Source organism: Scyliorhinus torazame, chromosome 17 (genome assembly GCF_047496885.1).
Source record: "Scyliorhinus torazame isolate Kashiwa2021f chromosome 17, sScyTor2.1, whole genome shotgun sequence".
In the NCBI taxonomy this organism is placed as follows: Eukaryota; Metazoa; Chordata; class Chondrichthyes; order Carcharhiniformes; family Scyliorhinidae; genus Scyliorhinus; species Scyliorhinus torazame.
Window position 1 is genome coordinate 181,477,043 of NC_092723.1, and position 23,116 is coordinate 181,500,158.

The window sequence follows — 23,116 nt, forward strand, 5'->3', positions numbered from 1 at the left end:
AAAACCCCTCTTTGCCCCCCACATTCGCCCCACCACTTTGTTCGAACGTTCTTTTTAATAACCCGCTCATTCCAGCTTTTCTTCCGCAATAAAAGTCCACGCTTCATCCGTCGTCTCAAAGTAGTGGTGCCTCCCTCGATATGTGACTCACAGTCTTGCCGGTTGCAGCATTCCAAATTTTATCTTCTTTTTATGAAGCACCGCCTTGGCCCGATTAAAGCTCGCCCTCCTTCTCGCCACCTCCGCACTCCAGTCTTGATAAACGCGGATCACCGCGTTCTCCCATTTACTGCTCCGAGTTTTCTTCGCCCATCTAAGGACCATTTCTCTATCCTTAAAACGGAGGAATCTCACCACTATGGCTCTGGGAATTTCTCCTGCTCTCGGTCCTCGCGCCATCACTCGGTATGCTCCCTCCACCTCCAACGGACCCGCCGGGGCCTCCGCTCCCGAGTGCAGCATCGTGCTCACATATGCCCCAACGTCCGCTCCCTCCACACCTTCAGGAAGACCAAGAATCCTCAGGTTGTTCCTCCTTGCGTTGTTTTCCAGTGCCTCCAACCTTTCCACACATCGTTTCTGATGTGCCTCCTGCGTCTCCGTCTTCACCACCAGGCCCTGTATATCGTCCTCATTCTCGGCTGCCTTTGCCTTCACGACCCGAAGCTCCCGCTCCTGGGTCTTTTGTTCCTCCTTTAGCCCTTCGATCGCCTGTAGTATCGGGGCCAACAGCTCTTTCTTCATTTCCTTTTTGATCTCTTCCACACAGCATTTCAAGAACTCTTGTTGTTCAGGGCCCCATGTTAAACTGCCACCTTCCGACGCCATCTTGGTTTTTGCTTGCCTTCCTTGCCGCTGTTCTAAAGGATCCACTGCAATCTGGCCACTCTCTCCTTCTTTTTCCATCCGTATCCAGGGGGGATTCCCTTCTGGTTTACCGCACAGTGTTTTTAGCCGTCAAAATTGCCGTTGGGGCTCCTATCAAGAGCCCAAAAGTCCGTTTCACAGGGAGCTGCCGAAACGTGCGACTCAGCTGGTCATCGCCGCACCCGGAAGTCCTCCTTCAGCACTTTTAATCAAAAACAAAGTTTCTTCTACGAATTTAGTTCACATTTTTATAAGCACACACAGTAAGCATTTTTATCAACTACCAACATAAATACCCCACACAGCTACAGTACTCGATGTATAATCCTTAATGAATTCCCCCTTTAGCTGTTCCAATTTAATAACAAGATCCCAGAAACCAGTAACCCCTTTTCAAAGATGTGGCCCAGCACACAGCACTCAAGACCTGATACGGATGCTCTTGTTTCCTTTCCAAAACAGCAGGTTTGAATTTCTTCCAGAAAACAGTTGTTTCTTTTCAAGTTATCAAGCAGTCTGGAAACAGCTTTTAAAATGCAGGTAGAGAAAAAACCCTTCTTTCAACCTGTGCAGAACAAAACCAGTTCAAACTCAAAGCGAAAGTATAACCAACTCCCAGAGCCACAGCCCAGCTCCACCCACACAATGACATCACTGAAGCCATGTGATAAGACAAAAACCTTTCTTAAAGGGACACTCCCATGGCACACCAAAGGTTGCAGCGTTGAAATCGGAAAATACTGGAAATGCGCAGCAAGGCAGTCAACATCTGTGGAGAGAACAATTAGTTTATGTTTAAGCAGCATACCCGGTTTAATTTGTGTTGTATAATTGGCTTTATTGCTGTGGTGTTTTTTATGATTCTTGTTCTCAGGATGAATGTTGCAATGATCACAAAGACCACAAATGCTAAGTTCATAAACAAAGCTAACTTTTATTTGCACTACTCAAATTAAGTTTGACCACTTACTCCTAAAGTAAACAATAAACTAATCTATAATCTATACTCAACTACTCTTGTCTCAACACACTATCTAATACTGTACTGCACTCTCTCTCCAGCTTTCTCCCTGAGATCTGTGAGTCACTGCTTTGTATACTTCTGTACCTAGCTCCATCTAGTGGTTATTTACATCATTACATTAACCCTTTGTTATCTGTGCATTTCCTATAATGTCACAATTGCATTAACAGATAATCTGTATCACATTCATTAGTTCTAAGTCTGTTGCTACAGCTTCACTTCACCAATGTTCCTTTTGATAGAAGTCACGAAATATAACAATGATCTGTTTCATTTATACCTTTTTTTCTCAACATAAAGATCTTGTCATAGTTTGAATCATCCATAAGGGGCGTGCAGCAGACTCCTATTGCTGACTTTACCCTATACTTAAATATTAACACATGCCAGTCTCCTGAAATATCAAATAAGATTATTCAATTTCACAATGAAGGAAGGATGTAGGTAGATCTGCTTCTACTGGGAATACTCCGGAAGAGAGAGGCAAGAGAAATTTGCCTTTGTGCAGTCAGTTGGTGAAGTAACTATGTTAAACTGCTTCCATTAACAGCATCAATCGACGGGATTCTCTGTCGGCTGACTCCGGAATCGGGAAACGTGATTGGGCAGAGAATCGGCTCTGACACCAAAATCATAGCAGGCGCCGGTTTACCGCCAAATCTCAATTCTGTGTCACCTCGACAGCATGTGTTCCAGAACGCGCATACAGTAAACACCATTGGCATATCATTAGCGGGCCTGATCCGGTAAAGCATGCCCGGGAGGTACAGGAGGCAGCCTCTGAGGATGGAGAGCCGGCCGCCCAACAGGCCCAGGAGAAGGTGCAAAGGAGGCATTGCGTGAGACCTCGCGTGTACCAGCACCACCTGTCACTCAAGGACCAGCCGGACCGGGCATGCTGTTGAAGACTCCGGCTGAGCAGGGGGACAGTGTGACAAATCTGCAAGATCATGGCGCACCTGGCACCTCGGGGGAATGGAGGAGGACACCCGTTCCCGGTGGCCGTCAAGGTGACGCCTGTCCTGAACCTCTATACATGGGGTCCTTCCAGGCGCCTGTCTAGGATCACATAGAGCTCGATACACAGGTGCATTCATGCCGTCACGGAGGCCTGGGCATGTACAGTCTACACAACGCCTTCATCCTGACGATTCCCGGATGGGGGGTTGGCTCCTGGGCGACAAGTGTTATCCATTCAGTCATGGCTGATGATGCCTATCCGGAGGCCACTGACCACGGAGACCCACTAGAACGATGCCCATGAAGCGATCAAGGGTGTGATTGAGCAGTGCTTCGGCCTGCTGAAGATGCGGTTCAGGTGCCTGGGCCACTTTGGAGGGGTCCCCCAGAATGACACTGGGAGGATCGCCCGCATCGTGGTGGCCTGCTACGTCCTCCACAACATCATGCAGCAGAGGGGCGACGTGCTGGAGGAGAGGATGAACATCAGTGCTCGTCCGATGATGAGGATGCGGAGGAGGGAGAGCATGGAAAGGACATGGGGCCCGGGCAGGCACTGGAGGCTGCACAATGTGGGCACCAGGGTCAACGCACATGGGACGCTCGGATTGCCTCCAGGCTTACCAACTTGGGGGGGTGGGGGGTGAGGGGAGGTTACTGGCCAGGGGCACCGCACCCCACCCCCACACCCCCCCGCACCTGTGTCGGGGACCACACTCAGGACTGCCACTGCAATGTCCAGTTGGCAATGGCTGCCTGTAAGAGAGCAGTCCTGTCATGGGCATCGGCCACTGCCTGCACAGATTGCCGCAGACCATGGACACGCTGATCCATAGCCAAAGCCCTTGCCCCCTTTACCACCGCGGACGCCACCCGTGCAGCACCACCTCCTGCTCCTGCACACAGTTGGACTCTTCCACCTGCGCCTGCAGGTGCTGGATGCTCACCGACAACCCCTCATGTAGTCCGTGGCTCTGCGACTGCATCTCCTCGATCAATGGGACTGACCGTTCCAGAAGCCCACAACCTGTCTGGATGACAGTTAGTCTCTGGGGTCAGCCCATCCTCCAACCGTCCACCTCCTCAGGAGTTCCTACCTCTACCTGTTGTACTGGAGCATGTGTGTTGTGAGCACCAAAGATTGTCCCAGGAACCTCTTCACTAAAGTGCCCAACTGAGGTGAGTGTCTCTGGGATGGTGGAGGGCGTTGGAGACAGCTGTAACGGGAAATCAGTGTCATCCTTGGACTCGAGCTCTGTGATGTCCTGGGTCTCGAGCTTATGGGTCCCCTCCACGTCGATGTCATCATCGCTGCCCGGAACACAGGGGTGTTCTGCCTGTGGCTGTGGCTGGGGGCGGGGGACACCAGACGGACCCGTCCCATCACCTGCAGATTCTGCAGGACACAAGACAAGATGCATGACTAGACTGGGGGGTGGTGTGAGGGTGGGATGGTGTGAAGGTGGTGTGGGGATGAGGGTGGTGTGGTGGGGCGGGGTGACACGCGTGTCACGGGGAACCGCAACTAAGCGGGGTCTCACTTCCTCGCCCGAGGCTGATCTCCACCCCGCCGACTTCCCTTTCCTCGGGCCTGCCAACCAATGTTCAGGGCCCACTGCTCTGCTACGGTGAGGGGCTACAGGTCCGGCTGTCCCCCTCCAGTCTTTTCCCACTCCCTATGGATATGAGCGGCCTTCTCCTGGGAGAAAACACAGTGTTAGACAGTCCGATGCATGTAGCCATAGAGTGGGTAGCTGGCAGCTTCAGTGGCCAGGGCACCCAGCCATGGCAGCTGGTATGAGTGCCGGCTCGTGGTGCAGGGTGGGTGTTCGGCCGCTCTCCGGGTTAGGAGGGTGGGAGGCGGGTAACGCCTGTGTAGGTTGGGTTTTGCTGCTGGGGCACAGTGCTGCCTACTCTCTCTGACCGCCCCGAGGAGGACATGCAGTTTTTTTATGGCACTGCAGGCTGGTCCGGACGGTATTGCTGGTGACGCCTACTACCTCTATCACCTGCCTGCAGGCACGCTGAATGGTGGCAGCTGGCAGCCTCCTTCCCCGGCCCGCCTCTCCTCCCCAGCGTCCAGGAGCGCGGCGTCTCTGAATCTCGGGGCCGCTCTCCTCGCTGCCATCTTGTTGGCTGGGATGATGTGTCAAGGTAGCTCGTATGGGTTGACAATTCCCTATGGGGATTGCAGTGTGTATATGCGGCTGGCTACAGCTTGTCAGCCTCACGAGTGTCAATCAGGAATCCAGCAAATCGGGTACCATTTCGCATTGGAATCGATTGTGTTCCACGTGGCGGCGGTGCTAGCCCCTTAACGGTCGCTGTGCCCCGAAAGCGAGTGATTTGAAACAAACCTGTTGGACTTTAACCTGGTGTTGTAAGACTTCCTATTGTAATAGAATGTCATATAACCAAAAAAAAATCAATAGTTGAACAGTTATCTTGTATTCCACTTCAAAGCAATTGATTGTTTAATGGTTGTACAGCATCTCCTCTACAATTGCCCACTGCTGAAATGGATACGATTAAAGAATGTGGCTTAAATAAAGGATAACTGTGTTATTTGTATCGACTAATTATCGACAATGATTAAATGATATTGAATATGTCTTACAGTATTCAATAATTTATCTAGTCACTAACTATGATCTAATCTCGTGCTATCTCTATCTACTCTAAACTTCTCCTTATGCGATTCCCAGAATTCCCTGAGAGGCAGTCTTAAATACTGAGAAGTATTAACATCCTCTAGAACATAGACCATACAGTGCAGAAGGAGGCCATTTGGTCTGCACCACCCCACTTAAGCCCTCACTTTCACCCTATCCCCGTAACCCAATAACCCCTCCTCACCTTTTTTGGTCACTAAGGGCAATTTATCATAGCCAATCCACCTAACCTGCACGTCTTTGGACTGTGGGAGGAAACCGGAGCACCCGGAGGAAACCCACGCAGACACGGGGAGAATGTGCAGACTCCGCACAGACAGTGACAGCAGGGAATCGAACCTGGGACCCTGGCGCTGTGAAGCCACAGGGCTAATCACTTGTGCTACCACACTCTAGTGTTTGATTTACTCAGAAATGTAATTATTAACCCTTCACTAACCTGACTGTACACATATCAGTCCAGTTGTCGCCTATAGATTTTGTTCCCAAGACCAGAGCTCCTTCTCTTGTATGGATCTATTTGCTATCTCACACACATTGCTTTAGAAATATGAAGTTCTCTGATTATGTCATTCATAGGCCAGAATGGCCACTGAAAAGGAAAAGCTTTCTATTTACCATAGAGCTGCCAGTAAAAGGATCATGGGTAACATGAAGAAACACTCTGTTCCGATTTCTTTATGGAACCTTTGAAGTAATCTGTTCATTTATGTTTGTAGACAGAGGAAGAAGGACCTGTCTCATTCCATGGAGTAGCATATGTAAATATGGCTCCTTTATTGTATCCAGGTGTAAAGCGGATTCGAGGAGCATATACAATACACCCTTACAATGAGTTTGAAATATTTGAAAAGGTAATATTGATGTAGTAATATTATATGCATTACTTTGGTGAAAGAAATGTCAAGGTTAGTCGGATGGGTTAACAGTTCCCGATACAAATAAACACCCAGTCTCTGTTATGCAGTTGGAAAGATTGCAGCCAGAGAAAGGAACATAGAATTCCACACTCCTGGCATTGGGAGTCTCCAGTCCTGCTCCATTCCTTCACACATCAAGGCCTTGCAGAAATCCCACATTAGACAGGATCTGTCATATCTGCACCTGGATTATAATCCAGCCTTTCTGATGCACTCTAGCGAGAGTTACAGAAGGATCATGGATATTAATTTCCAAGGGCCAGAATGCCGCGTTGATCAAGGCCTTAGTTAATTTGTTTGTTTTCTGTGCTAACCCCTATTTTCATGTGTTCACGTACTGCCCTTTTCCTGAAATGCTGGCATCACTCCTATGATTGATGGGAAAAAAACTTGCATCATAAAATTTGCTTCATAAGCGAACAAAATATAGCCGTCTAGAAAGTGAGCTGTGTAATTTTAGTTGCTACTTGGAATACTTTAATACAGTGAGAAGAAAGCTTGCACACCTTTCCGCCCATCTTATGGGGAAGCACAAATGAGAAATGTCCTTTAACTACGCCCAAAACAGATGCTAGGCTTTGCATATGCGAATAATGGCGCGACTGCCTGTTTGTGGAAACCTTCTGTAAGATTGGTTCGCTTTGAGGCCGTTGACTGCTCTCAGGAACCAGTGCTAGGGATCACTTGCAACAAAGAAGGTAAGTAATTTTCCTGAATGTGAAACTGGAAGGAGCAGCACGTTAAGAGTTGATCATAGAAACATAGAGTTCCAACAGTGCAGAAGGATGACATTCGGCTCATCGATTCTGCACCGACCCTTCGAATAAGCACTCTACCCATGTCCACTCCACCCTATCTCCATAAACCCGTAACCTAACCTGCACATCCCTGGACACTGTGTAATTTATCATGGCCAATCCACCTAACCTGCACACCATTGGACTGTGGGAGGAAACCGGAGCACCCGGAGGAAACCCACGCAGACACGGGGAGAACGTACAAATCCCACACAGGCGGTGACCCAAGGTCGGAATTGAACCCGGGTCCCTGGTGCTCTGCGGCAGAAGTGCTAACCACTGTGCCGCCCTGATCCATGACAGAAACCTGCAACTTTGAGTCAACACCATCCTTGAATTGAGAGACAGCCGAAAGAAGTCCAAACTTGGACTCCTCTTCCATTAGCATCGAAATAAAGAGCGCAGCACGGTGGCGCAGTGGGTTAGCCCTGCTGCCTCACGGTGCCGAGGTCCCAGGTTCGATCCCGGCTCTGGGTCACTGTCCGTGTGGAGTTTGCACACTCTTTCCGTGTTTGCGTGGGTTTCATCCCCATACCTCAAAAGATCTGCAGGCTAGGTGGATTGGCCACGCTAGATTGCCCTTAATTGGAAAAAATGAATTGGGTATTCTAAAAGAAAAAGCATTGAAATAAAGTCTGAGACACAACATCCGGAGAACCTCGGGGCTCACTGTTCAGGCATAGGAGGTATTGGATCTCCCACATAAAAAACCTATTTCTGGGCTAGTGACTTTATCAGTGCTCACTTCACATGACAGGTTTACATTGTTAAAGTTCTGTTTACATGAGGTTTATGTAGCTTAACATATGTTCTTTATTTTTCTGTTATCAGTTATGCCCCCCCCCCCCCCCCCCCCCCCCCCCCGACTTAGATGATTGACAAGTAAGAGTACCACAGGATTATGGAATGGAAAAAGAAAACACTTTTACTTATATAGTGCCTTTCATGCATTTAAAATGTCACAAAGTGCCTCACAGCTAATGATACCTTTCTGAAGTACAGTTATTGTTGGAAGCATGGAAGTTAGTTTGCATACAACAAGGCCCCACAACCAGCAATGAGGTAAATGACCAGTCAATACATTTTGGTGGAGTTAGTTGAGGGATTAATGTTGGTGAGGATGCCTGGAGGAGTCCACTGCTCTTTTTGCCATGGGATCTTTAAGGTCCACCTGAGAGGACATTTGGGGTATGAGTCATCTGAAAATTGACACTTTCAGCAATGCAGCACTCATTGAGAACTGCAAGATTGAACCCTTGACCTTCTGACTTAAAGTGGTGATTGCCGCTACTCGGGTGTCACGCAGGTGTGACACCTTTAGCTACATCCTAACTAGTCAGGTGGGCCTATACTAGCTGTGTAAAACTGAGCAAATAAGCCAAATAATTAAGCACAATGCGACTAACAACACCAGCTAAAAGCTTTCCTCTTTCAAAGCCAATAGTGGGAGACTGATGACAAAAATAAGGAAGGCAACATAGGATCAGGTGTAGGCTACTTAATCCCTTGAACCTGTTCTATAATTTGGTATCATGACTGTGACCTAATTTCATGGGCTGGATTTTATTGGTGGGTGATAGGGGAATTCTGTGGAAGAAAAATCGGTTCCAAACCCAACCGAGTTTAAAATAGGCCGCCCAGCAACAAACATTCGCTCCGGCGGCCCAGTCGGACTTTTGCTCCTCAGTGGGAGGAAGCCCTGCTCTCGAGATTCCAGACAATCTAATTGGCCAACATCTCTAGCAATCCCAGCACCGCCGGATTTCAGTAGTGGCCACTGCCAGGACTGCAAGGAGGCACCAGGCTGAAGGACATATGGACCGGGATTCTCCAACCCTGCGCCGGGTTGGAAAATCCCTGGGGGAGGCGTGAATCCTGCCCCGCTGCCCTGATGCCAGCTTCCCTCCGGCAATGTTTTTCGAGGGTTGGCGGGATTCCCGCTACGCCGGTTAGGGGCCGTTGACAGCGCCCCCCCCCCCTCCTCCCCGGTGATTCTCCAGGCCCCGATGGGCTGAGTGGCTGTAAAGTTTTGGCCAGTCCCACCGGCATGAATTACTCACCTCACGCACGGCGGGACCTGGCAGGTAAGTGTGCGGGGGCGGTCCTGGAGGGGGCGCGGGGGTATCCGACCCTGGGGGGGCCCCCACGGTGGCCTGGCCCGCGATCGGGGTCTATTGCGGGTCCTACAGGGGCTGGTTTAGCACACTGGGCTAAATCGCTGGCTTTTAAAGCAGACCAAGGCAGGCCAGCAGCACGGTTCGATTCCCGTACCAGTCTCCCCGAACAGGCGCCGGAATGTGGCGACTAGGGGCTTTTCACAGTAACTTCATTGAAGCCTACTCGTGACAATAAGCGATTTTCATTTCATACTGATCTGCGGGCAGGCTGGTTCCATGGGGGGGCCTACGTTCCTCCGTGATGGGCCCTTGTAGGGCTCCGCCATATTGTCCAGGGGAGAGCGTGGAGATGGGAATCCCCGCGCATGCGCGGAAATACGCCGGCCCGTCTGCCCATGCGCGGAAATACGCCGGCCGTTCCGCGCATGCGCGAATTCATGCTGGCCCTTCGGTGCCAGCTGCGCCAACCACTCCGGCGTCAACCTAGCCCCCGAGAAATTGGAGAATTCCTCACTTTCGGGGGCTGTTGATGCCAGATTTCCCGCCGGCGTGGGGACTTGGCCCCATTTTCAGAGAATTCCACCCATGGTCACTGGAGAGATAAACCTGGTGTTTTGGATGGGGAGGGATCAGGGAGCTAAGGGGTGGGTGGTGAGAGAGGGTTGGAGTGGCAGATTGTTGAATCCAGGCGGGGCAGAACAAAGGGGAGTAATGATCTCATGGGGCACCCCCACCCAAATTGTCCCCTTGCTTCCTACCCTTTCACAAAATTGTTTAAAAAACAGCTTTTCTGCTCTAAAAGGCATTATTTGGGTGTAATTATCCACTTAGATTCTCAATAGGCCTATGGGCTGGTGGGTGCCTTACCCAGAGTGGGTGGGCAGGAAAGCGGTGGGATAGCCCCTGACATATTTTACATGCCCCCACCCTACTGAAAACACGTGTGGCATGGGGATTGGGCGTAAAATTCAGTTCCATGTAACTGCCTTGCCACACATTCCAAATACCTTTGGCTCACCAACCTGAGTTTTAAGTTTAACAATGATCTAGCATCAGTTGCAGTTTGTGGAAGAGAACTCCAAACCTCTATCAACCTGCCACATTGGGGAAAGGATATCATGTGTGATACAGACCACCACAGGAGGAAAGAAAACTGGACAAATGAATGTGGGAAGGAAATTAATGCTACCACCTCCAATTTAAATCCGTTCGCAAAATAATGCTGATCGCTTCAGTGAAGCTTCAGAAAATGCTGAAGTTCAAGAAAAGATCTCTTGCATCACATTGTAATTATACTCCCTGGTGACTTTGTTGTTAATGTTTTTAATGTATGATTCAGACAAAGCGTAAGAACCGGGATGTTGCTGGCGTTTCTACTGGATTGAAGGGTCCGTCCACACATCCCAGAAACGCCACTAATAAGGTGAAGGAAGTACTTAAGAAGGTATGACTTCTATTGTTACCTAATCTTGTATTGCTCTCACACGACAGTGTTTCATTAGAGCTGTAACGGCACAAAGCTCTGAAGAAAAGTCATTCGGACACTAAACGTTAACTTTGTTTCCTTCTTCACAGATGCCGCCAGACCCGCTGAGCTGTTCCAGCATTTCCCGTTTTAGTTGCAAAGCTATCAAAGTTGTTTGTTAGCCTCATTCAGTGTGCCAATAAAGCTACTTATCATCCTTACGGTTATTCCCCTGATAGTGCAGTGTTATAGTTATTAGTCTTCCCTGTAAGGAGTTTGTAAGGGATTTAGTGCTGGTCTGTTCTCATTGTTGGAGTCCTTTTAAGAACTTGCATCTGCTGTCATCTCTCTCAGTTGAGTTAAGGAACATCAAGGTGCAAAAAACATTCGTACGGATGGTATACACACTACCAAACTGCAGTGGTAATGTTGGGAATAGCATTAGGCAGGAAATCAGAGATGCATGTGGTAAAGGAACATCTGTGATTATGGATGGCTTTAATCTGCATATAGATTGGCTGACTCAAGTTAGTCACAGTACAATAGAGGAGGAATTTATGGAGTATGTATGGAATGGTTTTCTGGACCAGTATGTTTAGGAACCAAAAAGAGGACAGGCCATCCTGGACTGGGTGTTGTGCAATGAAAAAGGATTAGATGGCAATCTAGTTGTGAGAGAACCCTTTGGGATGAGTGACCATAATATGGTAGAATTCTTTATCAAGGTTAATAGTGAGGTAGTTGATTCTGAGACCAGGGTCCTAATAATAATAATCTTTATTAGTGTCACAAGTAGGCTTACATTAACGCTGCAATGAAGTTACTGTGAAAATCCCCTAGTCGTCACACTCTGGCGCCTGTTCGGGTACACTGAGGGAGCATTCAAAATGTCCAAATCTCCTAACAAGCACGTCTTTTGGGACTTGTGGGAGGAAACCGGGGCACCCGGAGGAAACCCACGCAGACACGGGGAGAAATTGCAGACTCCGCACAGACAGTGACCCAAGCCGGGATTTGAACCAGGGTCCCTGGCACTGTGAAGCACCAGTGCTATCCACTTTGCTACCGTGCCGTGGTTTTGGAGAAATTGATAGGATTGAAGGCGGACAAATCTCCAGGGCCTGATAATCTTCATCCCAGAGTACTTAAGGAAGTGGCTGTAGAAATAGTAGATCCATTGGTGGTCATTTTCCAAAATGTTTGGACTCTGGAATGGTTCCTACAGATTGGAGAGGAGTGAATGTAACCCCGCTGATCAATAAGGGAGGTAGAGAGAAAACAGGGAACTATAGACCAATGAGCCTAATGCCGGTAGTCGGGAAGTTGCTGGAGTCCATTATAGAGGGTTTCATAGCACAGAATTTGGAACGCAGTGGTATAATCAGACAAAGTCAGCATGAATTTACGAAAGGAAAGTCATGCTTGACAAATTCTACTAGAATTCTTTGAACATGTAATTAGTAGAGTTGCCCAGGGAGAACACGGTGGATGTGGTTTATTTAGACTTTCAGAAGGCTTTCGACAAGGTCTCACATAGCAAATTAATATGTAAACTTAAAGCGTATGGGATTGCGGGTAGTGTCTTGAGATGGATAGAAAGCTGGTTAGCAGACAGGATGCAAAACGTTGGAATCAATGTTTTTTTCTGATTGGCAGGCAGTGACTAGTGGGATACCACAGGAATCTGTGTTAGGACCCCTACAGTTCACATTATATATTGATGATTTGGACGAGGGAACTAAATGTATTATCTCCAAATTTGCAGATGATACAAAGCTGGTTGGGAGTGTGAGCTGTGAGGAGGATGCAGAGATGTTTCAGCAGGATTTGGACAGGCTGAGTGAGTGGGCATGTGCATGGCTGATGCAGTATAATGTGGATACATGTAAGGTTAGCAAACAATAGCAAGGCCGATTATTATTTGAATGGGTGTAAATTGAGAGAGCTGGATACTCTGCGAGACCTTGGTGTCCTCGTACATCAGTCACTGAAAATAAGCACGCAGGTACAGCAGGCAGTAAAGAAGGCAAATGGTATGTTGGCCTTTCATAGCGAGAGGATTTGAGTATAGGAATAGAGATGTTTTACTGCAATTGTATAGGGCATTGGTGAGGCCACACCTGGAGTATTGTGGGCAGTTTTGGTGTCCTTATCTGAGGAAGGGTGTTCTTGCTATGGAGGGAGTACAGCGAAGGTTTACCAGACTGATTCCTGGGATGGCTGGACTGTCATATGAGGAGAGACTAAATTGGTTAGGGTTATATTCATTGGAGTTTAGAAGAACGAGAGGGGATCTCATAGAAACTTACAACATTCTCTCAGGATTAGACAGAGTAGATTCAGAAAGAATGTTGCTGATGGTGGGGGGAGTCCAGAATCAGGGGTCATAGTTTGAGGATAAGGGGTAAACCTTTTAGGACTGAGGTGAGGAGAAATGTCTTCATCCGGAGAGCGGTGAATCTGTGGAATTCACTACCACAGAAAGTAGTTGAGGGCAAACCGTTGTGTAATTTCAAGAAGGAATTAGAGAAAGCTCTTGGGGCTAAAGGGATATCGGGGAAGTATTGAACTTGGTGATCAGCCATGATCTGAATGAATGACGGAGCAGGCTTGAAAGGCCAAATGGCCTCCTTCTGCTTCTATTTTTTATGTTTCTATGTGACAGATTGCAGGTTTGTGGCACAGCCGGAGACTCTATGGCCCATTGAGTCTATGCCAGCCGAAAAAGAGTCATCCAGCCTAAATCCACCTCGTATCATAGATCCCTAGAGTGCAGAAGGAAGCCATTCAGCCCGTCGAGCCTCCACCAACCCTTCGAAAGACTATACTACCTAGGCCCAATCCCTCCCCTATTCCTGCAACCCCACCCTGAGGGGCAATTTATCATGGCCAATCCACCTAACCTGCACATCTTTGGACTGTGGGAGGAAACCGGAGCACCCGGAGGAAACCCACGCAGACACGGGGAGAATGTGCAGGCTCCGCACAGACAGTGACCCAAGGTCAGAATCGAATCCGGGTCCCTGGCGCTTTGGGGCAACAGTGCCAACCACTGTTCCACCGTGCCACCCCAGTTCTTGACCCACAATTCTGTAGATTACTGCAATAGAGTGTTTCCAAGGTTTTTTTATGTGCAATAAAGGTTTCAGCTTTAACCACCCTTTCAGTCAGTGAGTTCCAGACGCCCATCACACTCTGGCTGAAAACAATTCCCCAGCTTCCCTCTAATCTCTCTGCTACTGACTTTATATCGAAGCTCCTTGGTTAATAACTACTTTGCAAAGGGAAATGGGTCCTCTCTTTCCACTGTAACTAGCCACTTCATAATTTTGTACACCTCAATTAAATCATCCCTCAGCTGCTCTGTTCCAAAGAAAATACCTCCAGCCTATCCAGACTTTTCTCATAGCTTAAAATCTCTATTCCTGGCAACACCTTTGTAAATCTCTTCTGTATCTTCTCTGGTGCGATCAAGTAATGTGGAGACCAGATTCCGTGTAGTTCTTTAACTGTGGCCTAGGTAGTGTTTTATACAGCACTAGGGTACTGCTGTCGGGCTGCCATTTTGAGCAGGTGGCCCGATAGCGTGGTACGGCGGCGGTCCCCAACTCCCCGCAATGCAATTCCGACCCCCATCACTACGGGATTTGCTGGGTCCCCAGCCCATGAATAGGATGCAAATGGATCCATTTGACCGATTTGCATCCACCCGCTGGAGCGGGGCGCGGCTCTCGATACCATCTCCAGAGGGGGACTGGAGCATTGTAAACCCATTTTTTCCCTGACGCTGTAGTCTCTGACACATCAGGAACTCCGCTACTGGTGGCAGGTGGCAGAGAATCCAGCCCTATATTGTTACGACACCCTGGGCTAGTGCGCAGCCAATTCCAGCCCCCCTTGACCCGGAGTTGCAACACAATTGAATTATCAAATACTTCTTAGAAAAATACCCAAAGTCTTTGGCCCTTGACTGCCCAATAATTGCAGTCACCAGGTTTGTAAATTTAAACACAATTACCTTTTATTAATAACAAGAACTACAATGAAATACACCGCAAATATAATTGGTTAACTATCAATTAATTCCTAACCACCACTTTAACCTGCCTTCATTCTCTCCAGACACACACATACACAAGACAAACAAACACAGCGGAGAAGAGAGGGGTAAAAATAATAAGTAAAAATTAGAGATCCTGGGTCTGGGGCTCCTGGCAAAGAGGAAGGAGCTGTAGGTGAGGTTCGACCTGCGTTCCACGGGGAAAGGGGTGTGTCAGCTGAGAAGGGCGATGGGCTCTCTATGAGTACGGGGAGAAGGCGGCTCGTATGTTGGCAGGTGAGCTTCATTGGCAGGCCGCAGTGAGGGAGATAGTTCGATATAGGACAGGGGAGATGGTATTGGTCCTGGACCGGATTAACAAGATGTTTGAGGAGTTCTGAAGGGACTTGTACAAGCCGGAACCATCAGAGGATGAGCGGGGGATGAGGGAAGTTTTGGGGGGGGGGGGGGGGGGGGGGGCGGTTAGAGTGCCCGAGGTTGGGTGAAGTGGAGAAGGTGGGGCTGGTGCATCAGATTTGGGAGGCCCAATCCCACCCCAATCACCCTTGGAAAGCATACCTCCAACCTTGATGCTAGCACCTTTGCCAACATCTTGGCAAAGCCGGTGATGGTAGAGGAAGTGAAGGCGGTAATCAGGAAGATGTAGGCGGGGAAGGCGACGGGGCCAGACGGGTTCCCGGTTGAATTTTACAATAAATTTAAGGACAAACTGGCACCATTGTTGGTGGACATGGTCATCGGGGTCTTGCCGAAAACGATGGAACAGGCCTCCATCTCTTTTCTATTTAAGAAGGATAAAGCCCGGTGGAGTGTGGGTCAGACAGGCTCATATCCACATCCTGAATGTGGATGCCAAGATATTGGCAAAGGTGCTAGCATCAAGGTTGGAGGTATGCCTTCCGAGGGTGGGGTTGGGCCTCCCAAATTTGATGTACTATTATCGGCGGGGAATGCAGAGAAAGTTCAGGGATGGAAAAATGAGTCGGGGGCTTTGTGGATAAAGATTGAGGCTGGCTCATGTAGGGGGTCAGGTATGTTGGCGCTGGCGAAGGTGCCACTTCCGTTGGCCCCAGGGAAGTAGTCTGGGAGTGGTGCCCACGCTGGAGATTTGGAGGCAATTTCGGAAGCATTTTAGGTTGGGAGGGGGGTTGTGGAAATGCTAATAAGGGGAAATCACGGATTTCAGCCAGGGAGGATGGATGCGAGGTTCCAGGGATGGGAGGAGAGGGGGATCAGGAAGATGAAGGATTTGTTTCTGGAAGGGCGGTTTGCCAGCTTGGAGGAGCTGAGTGAGAAGTTTGGGTTGGTGTGGTTGGGGAGCGTCTCCGACACATACAGGTGCGGGACTTTGCGAAGAAGGTCTACCCGACCTCCCCGATAGCGCACGCCTCTTCATTGTTGGAGGGGATGCTGTCAGCGGGGGGATCATCGCGGTGATTTATGGGAGGATTTTGGAGGAGGACAAGGTGTGGTAATGTGTCCATGAAGGGGGTTAATGCTAAGTGGGAGGAAGAGCTGGAGGTGGTGTTGGAGGAGGGATTGTGGTATGAGTTGCTGCGGAGGGTGAATGCCTCGACTTTGTGTGTGAGGCTGGGGCTGATACAGCTGAGGGTGGTGTACAGAGTGCACTTGACAAAGTCAAGGATGAGCCGGCTGTTTGAGGGGGGTGGAGAATATCTGTGAGCGATGTGGGAGGGGTCCTGCGAATCACGTGCATATGATTTGGTCCTGCCCGAAGCTAGAAAGGTTTTGGAGGGTGGTTTTCGGCACCATTTCGGGGGTTTTGCATGTAGCTGTGGAGCCCCGTCCCCAAGAAGCTATATTCGGGGTGCGGACCGGCCGGAGTTGCAGACGGTTGCGGGGGCAGATGCCTTAGCCTCGCTGACCGCTCGCAGGTAGGTCTTGTTGGGGTGAAGGTCAGCTTCTCCACTCTGTGCCTCAGTGTGGCGGGGGGGACCTGCTGGAGTTCTTAGCCCTGGTGAGGGTTAAATTTACTCTAAGTGCGGGGGATGGGGGGGAAGTGATGGGTTCAAAAGTTGGAGTTTGTTTTTTCTGCATTTTGGAGAGTTGGTTGCCATGGACTGCTGAGGGAGGGGTGGGAGGAAGGGAGGGAGAGGTATGGGGGATTTAATGTGTTGGGTGGGTTTATTATTGATGTAAAATGTTGAAAATTTTCAATATAAGTCTTTGTTTTAGATGGTTGTTTCTAACACACTTTCCTTCAAGCCAGACTTTCAGTTCGAGAATTCTGTTTCCAGTCTGTAATGGTTTTCACTGCAGATTCAGTCAGGTCGCTGCAGTTTCAGAAATACAGCAGCCTTTTGGAGAAAACACAAGGGAGAGATAGAGAGAGCAAGTCCTTTCCCCAGAGAGTCCAGGATTCAAACTGAGCTCAATGCCTCTCTGAAAATCATTCCACTCGAGTCGGACCCAATCACCACCTGTTACCGGGTAGAATACGGACAATTCATTGGCCACCAGGCACCCAATCGCGCCAAGTCCCACCCCATCTCTCGGGTGCCACAAAGTCTGAGTTTTGCTGTCCAAAGCTAGCAGAGTGTTCTCTGTTGTAACTTTCAAGTTCCCCATTTCCCCTGCTCGACTTACAGATAGATATAAGTCCATTACGCATACACGGATCAAAATGATAACAACAAAAGTAAAGAAATGGGAAATAAGGAAATCATAAGGAAGGATCCTTACAATAAATATATAAATATACAAGCACATGAACTGCAAAAGCCCTTTGTTTCCTGTCACTAAGCCAATTTTGGATCCAACTTGCCACTCGCCCTTGGATCTCATGGGGCATCAAAATAAAAAAAAAGACAAAACGCACCATGAAGAACTTCATCACAAATTGAGCTTTCCTTTACACCCACAAAGAAGACTGAGGAGATGGCACAAATTTGTCCTGAACAGTAAGAAAATCATACCAATTTACATGTATTGACTAAATTTCAGTATCGGAATGAGGTTATTGCACTTCAGTTTTGCCTGGAAGCCTAAAAGGTTTGGCAGTCCATACCAGCAGGACAGACCCTTATGTTTGGTGTATCCTAGAAGCTCCGGATGTTATCTTTATCTAAAGATGGGACTTTGAACCAAATTTTTCTGATGGTGCCACCTGAAGACACCCAAACCACAAATAAAATCTCATTCGGATTTGAATACACCTTATATTATAAATTGAGACTAAATTTGAACTCCCATCAAAGGTTATTCTCAGGACAAGATTCAGATTTGGACTTTTGTCAGCATTTGTGATATTTAATTAGACAAAATATTTTAGAGGATGAAGATCCTCGTCTGTTTTTTCTGATGCAGCTGCTAAGACGAGAAGCAAGACCCTGCCATTTGTTTAGAGGATAAAACGTGATTATTGGCTCTGATAAGCTCGGCCGACTGGTTTTGCATCTTTTTGGCGCATTTTCTTCTGATCCAAAAGATTGCAATTGACCACCGCCTGTTTAATGTTTAATTTTTTTGCCTCTCTTTAGAACTCGGTTACTTTGAAATCAATTATGACGGATCACGTGTTCGATTCAGAAGTGCCATTTGTAGTTAACGCGGAGGGTGAGGTACGTTTATTAAAATGGTGCAGTTTTGTATTGTGATGCAGCTGCCTTTGAAATTGTGCAGGCGTTTCCCTTTGCCTGACTTCTTCTCCCAGTCATCCTGCCAGTCTCATGAATTCAAAATTGTTCATTGCTGTCCAAGCCCCACGTTAACTTCTCCACTGAGATCTCTCCTCTCTTGTTCCTTTACCTCTGCATGGAGCAATTCTTCATACAAATGCCCTGGTTGAAGCACTACTGGAGGTCACAGAAATGAAGGTAATCACACAGGTATTTGAACAATAGGGTAAGAACTTTAAATATGACGCATTGAGGAACTGAGAAGCAATGCAGGTTAATGTGACCAGGATGGTGAGCGCGTGGAAGGTTCAGGATAGAATATAAGTTGCAGAATTTTGGATGAACTGAAATCTACAGAGGGGGGAATCTGGAAGCACAACTAAGAAGCTGTTAGAGCAATTGGACTGGATTCTCGACGCCGAAATAACGTTCGGCGATCGGCCAGAAAATCACAGTTCCTGATGAAATCGGGGGCTGCGCTGCTTTCGCAATGCCCCGCCCCCTCCAAATCCACATATTGACGGCCTCAGGACATTGCCTGAGGCCCTGCGCCCCCGACCGGCCGAGTTCCCAACGGCATCGGTCCCCTGTGGTCTCATCCGTTGGGAACTCGGCATGGCGGCTGCGGACCCAGTCCAGCGCCGGCACAGTCGTGGGGAGGGCCGATCCGCGTGCTGGGGGGACATTATCAGGGGCTGGGGGCACTGTGGGGGGGATTGTCTGGGGCTCTCAAGTCGGCCAAAGGGGGGGGCACTATTTCGCGGGCCGGGTCCGCAAGCGGCCTCCGCCATGTAGCACGGCGCGGCCACGGACCCAGCAATTCTCTGGGCATTCTCTACCCTGCCGGCATGCTAGCCCCCAGCAAAACAGGGAATCGGTGGGTGTTTTACGCCATTTCTTTCTGAATGTCCAATTCACCTGACAGCACGTCTTTTGGGACTTGTGGGAGGAAACCGGAGCACCCGGAGGAAACCCACGCAGACACTGGGAGAACGTGCAGACTCTGAACAGAATTAGCATGCGGGGCAGCAAGCAATTAGGAAGGCAAATGGCATGTTGGCCTTCATTGCAATAGATTTGTTATTTAATTTATTCGTTCATGGGATGTGGGTGTCACTGTCAATGCCAGCATTTGTTGCCCATCGCGAACTGCCCTTGAACTGATTGGCTTGCCCAGCCATTGCAAAGCGGGTAGTTAAGAGCCAACCATATTGCTGCGGGTCTGGAGTCAAATGTCAACCAGACAAGATGAGGATGGCATATTTTCTTCCCTAAAGGACATTAGTGAACCAGATGTTTTTTTGCGACAATCAGTGATACAGTAGTTGACATGGTCTCCATTACTTTATTAATTAAATTCAAATTTCTTCATCAGTTGCGGTGGGATTTGAACCCATGTCCCCTGGGTTTCTGGATCACTAGTCCAGTGAAATTACCGCAGTGTCACAGTCGCAGAAATACCGCGCTATTCACTTCTCCAACTTCTCCCATCAGGCAGGAGATACGAAAGTCTGAGAACACCCACTAACAGTTTCAAAAACAGCTTCTTCCCCACTATTACCAGGCTCCTGAGTGCCCCTTTTATGGACTGATCTCATCTCTTCACACATGAGTAGGACTCACACCGTATGCTCACCCGTTGTCTGTGCCTATGTATTTACATTGTGTATTTATGAATGTGTATTGTTGTTTTTTCATGTATGGAACGATCTGTCTAGACTGTACGCAGAACAATACTTTTCACTGTACCTCGATACACGTGACAATAAATCAAATTCAATCCAATATTTGTGCATGGTTTTGGTGAGATCACATCTGGAATACAGGCCGGGATTTTCCAGCCGTGGCACTGGCAGACATCATCGCTGGAAGGACGAGAGGCTCTTCAAATTTTCTGATCCCGCTTGTGGCGATGCCGGTGTCAGGGCCATATAAAATACCACCCACAGTGTGAAGTTTTGGCCTCCATATTTAGGTCATTTAAGTGAGGATAGACTTGCATTGGAGGAGGAAGAGTGAAGGTTTGCCAGATTGGTCCCTGGGGTGAGAGGACTTTCCTATGAGAGGCCGAGTCAATTGGGCCAATACTCTGGTGTTCAGAAGAATGAGAGGTGAACGAATTCAAGATTCCGAAGGGGCTTGATAGGATAGAGGCTAAGAGATTGCTTCCACTGGGCAGAGAATCAAAAACACGGGGGTAAATTCTATGATTCTAAATTCTATGATTCACTGCCATAGGATAAGGGACCGATCTTTCTGGACTGGCTCTTGGGAATTCTCTACTCTGGAGAGTTGAGGATTGTCAGAGGATACAGCAGGTCATGGATATGTTGGAGACTTGGGCAGAGAAATGGCAAATGGAGTTTAATCCGGACAAATATGTGGCAATGCATTTAGGTAGGCAGGAAATATACCATAAATGGCAAAACTCTTAGGAATATAGAAAGTCAGAGAGATCTGGGCATGCAAGTCCACAGATCTTTGAAGGTGGCAACACAAGTGGACAAGGTAGTCAAGAAAGCATATGGAATGCTTGCCTTCATTGGAAGGGGCTTAAAAACTGGCAAGTCATGCTACAGTTGTATAGAACCTTGGTAAGGCCGCACTTGGAATATTGTGCACAACACTGCCAGAAGGATGTGGAGGCTTTGGAGAGGGTGCAGAGGAGGTTTACCAGGGTGTTGCCTGGAGGGTGTTAGCTATGTGGAGAGGCTGAATAGACTCAGACTGTTTTCATTAGAAAGACGGCGTTTGAGGGGTGACCTGATAGAGGTCTACAAGATTATGAGGGGCATGGATAGAGTGGATGGGCAGGCACTCTTTCACAGTGTGGAAAGAGTCACCAGGAGGCATAGGTTTAATGTCCATGGGGCAAAGTTCAGAAGAAATGTGCGAGGCAGGTTTTTTACGCCGACGGTGGTGAGTGCCTGGAACGCGTTGCCAGAGGCGGTTGTGGAAGCAGATACATTAACGGCGTTCAAAAGGCATCTTGACAAACACATGAATAGGATGGGTATAGAGGGATATGGCAGATGGAAGTACTGAGGATTTTGGCAAAGATTGGTATCCATCATAACCGGCACAGGCTTGGAGGGCCTAAGTGCCTGTTCCTGTGCTGCATCGTTCTTTGTTCTATCGTTGAATATATTTAAGGCTGGGATACACAGATTTTTGGTTTCTCAGGGAATCGAGGGATATGGGGAGTATGCGAGAAAGTGGAGTTGAAATCCGAGATCAGTGGAGGGACAGGCTGGATGGGCTGCTTTCCTTGTGTTCTAGCATGCACACATTTTGTGCACAGGCTACCAGTGTATCACACACTGGTCTGCTACACTATCAAGCAATGAATGCTTGCGCCTGATAGTAGGGCAGTACAGTAATGGGGTGTAACAGTCTGTGATCTCGACTCTCATGGGCGGTACCGGCAGCCAAATGTAATGCATTAGTTGTGGGTATCAGATTTATTTTGATGTCGCTGCTCATCTTTCATTAAATAATCCATTTATCTTTAACTGTCAATAATGAGTTCATAAACTCAAAAACTATTTCACCGTTCCGTTTCAGCAATACATAGAAGCAAAGTCATATATCGTTCTGGAGTTCTCTCTGGAAAAACCTTTAGTGCAGAAACGACTACGTGAGGAACTGGTTAAAAGGTACATTACAGGCTGAACAGAGAATATCCACAATTCTTTCAAATGTGCAAATTAATATCTTGTTCATGAAATTCTGATGAGATATAAAATATATGGGCCGGGATTCTCTGGCCCTGGGCCGGGTCGGAGAAACCCTGGAGGGGGGGGAGGCGTGAATTCCGCCCCGACGCCAGCTTCCCTATTCTTCGGCGCGTTTATCAGGCTCCTGCGGGATTCCCGCCAGGCCGGTCGGGGGTCGATGACAGCTGCCCCCCAGCGATTCTCCGGGCTCCGATGGGCCGAGTGGCCGACGAGTTTGGCTGTGTCCCGCCGGCGTGGATTACTCACCTCCCACACGGCGGGACCTGGAAGGTGAGTGTGCGGGGGCTGTCCTGGAGGGGGAGGGGGATCCGACTGCCCGGGGGGGGGGGGGCACGGTGGCCTGGCCCGCGATCGGGGCCTACCGATCGGCGGGCGGGCTGGTTCCATGGGGGCCTACAATACTCCGCGCCGGGCTCCTGTAGGGCTCTGCCATATTGCCCGGGGGCCGGCGCGGAGGAGGGAACCCCCGCACATGCGCAAAAATACGCCGGCCGTTCCACGCATGCTCGGAAATATGACGACCATTCCGCGCTTGCGCAAACTCGTGCGGGCCGTTTGCCGCCGGCTCGAGCTGCGGGAACCGCTCCGGCGGCAACCTAGCCCCATAGAAAGGGGAGAATTCCTCACTTTCAAGGGCCGTTGACGCCGGAGTGGTTGGCGCCGGTTTTCACGCTGGCATGGGGACATAGCCCCATTATTGGAGAATCCCGCCCATGTTTTACATTCCACGTGTTGTAGGTGTACAACTTAGTTTGTAGGTTCCACAGCAACGTTCAGGCACTGAACATGCGCTAAGAAATTAGCTGGCTGGGGTTGGCTGAGCAAGTGCTGCTCGACCTTGTTAGCGGAGGGCTGCCGA

The 23,116-nt window shown here is 48.8% G+C and overlaps 1 protein-coding gene across 3 annotated transcripts in view; it reads left to right on the forward strand.

The window, feature by feature from the left end:
- The window catches only part of cfap70 (cilia and flagella associated protein 70), a 136,935-nt gene that overhangs the window by 43,334 nt on the left and 70,485 nt on the right, over positions 1-23,116 (forward strand). For all 3 annotated transcript variants that reach the window (XM_072481772.1, XM_072481774.1, XM_072481773.1), the window contains exons 10-13: positions 6,243-6,377; positions 10,697-10,801; positions 18,383-18,463; positions 22,085-22,176. In XM_072481772.1, coding sequence (XP_072337873.1) covers positions 6,243-6,377; positions 10,697-10,801; positions 18,383-18,463; positions 22,085-22,176 — 413 coding nt within the window. The remainder of the gene's footprint in view (positions 1-6,242; positions 6,378-10,696; positions 10,802-18,382; positions 18,464-22,084; positions 22,177-23,116) is intronic.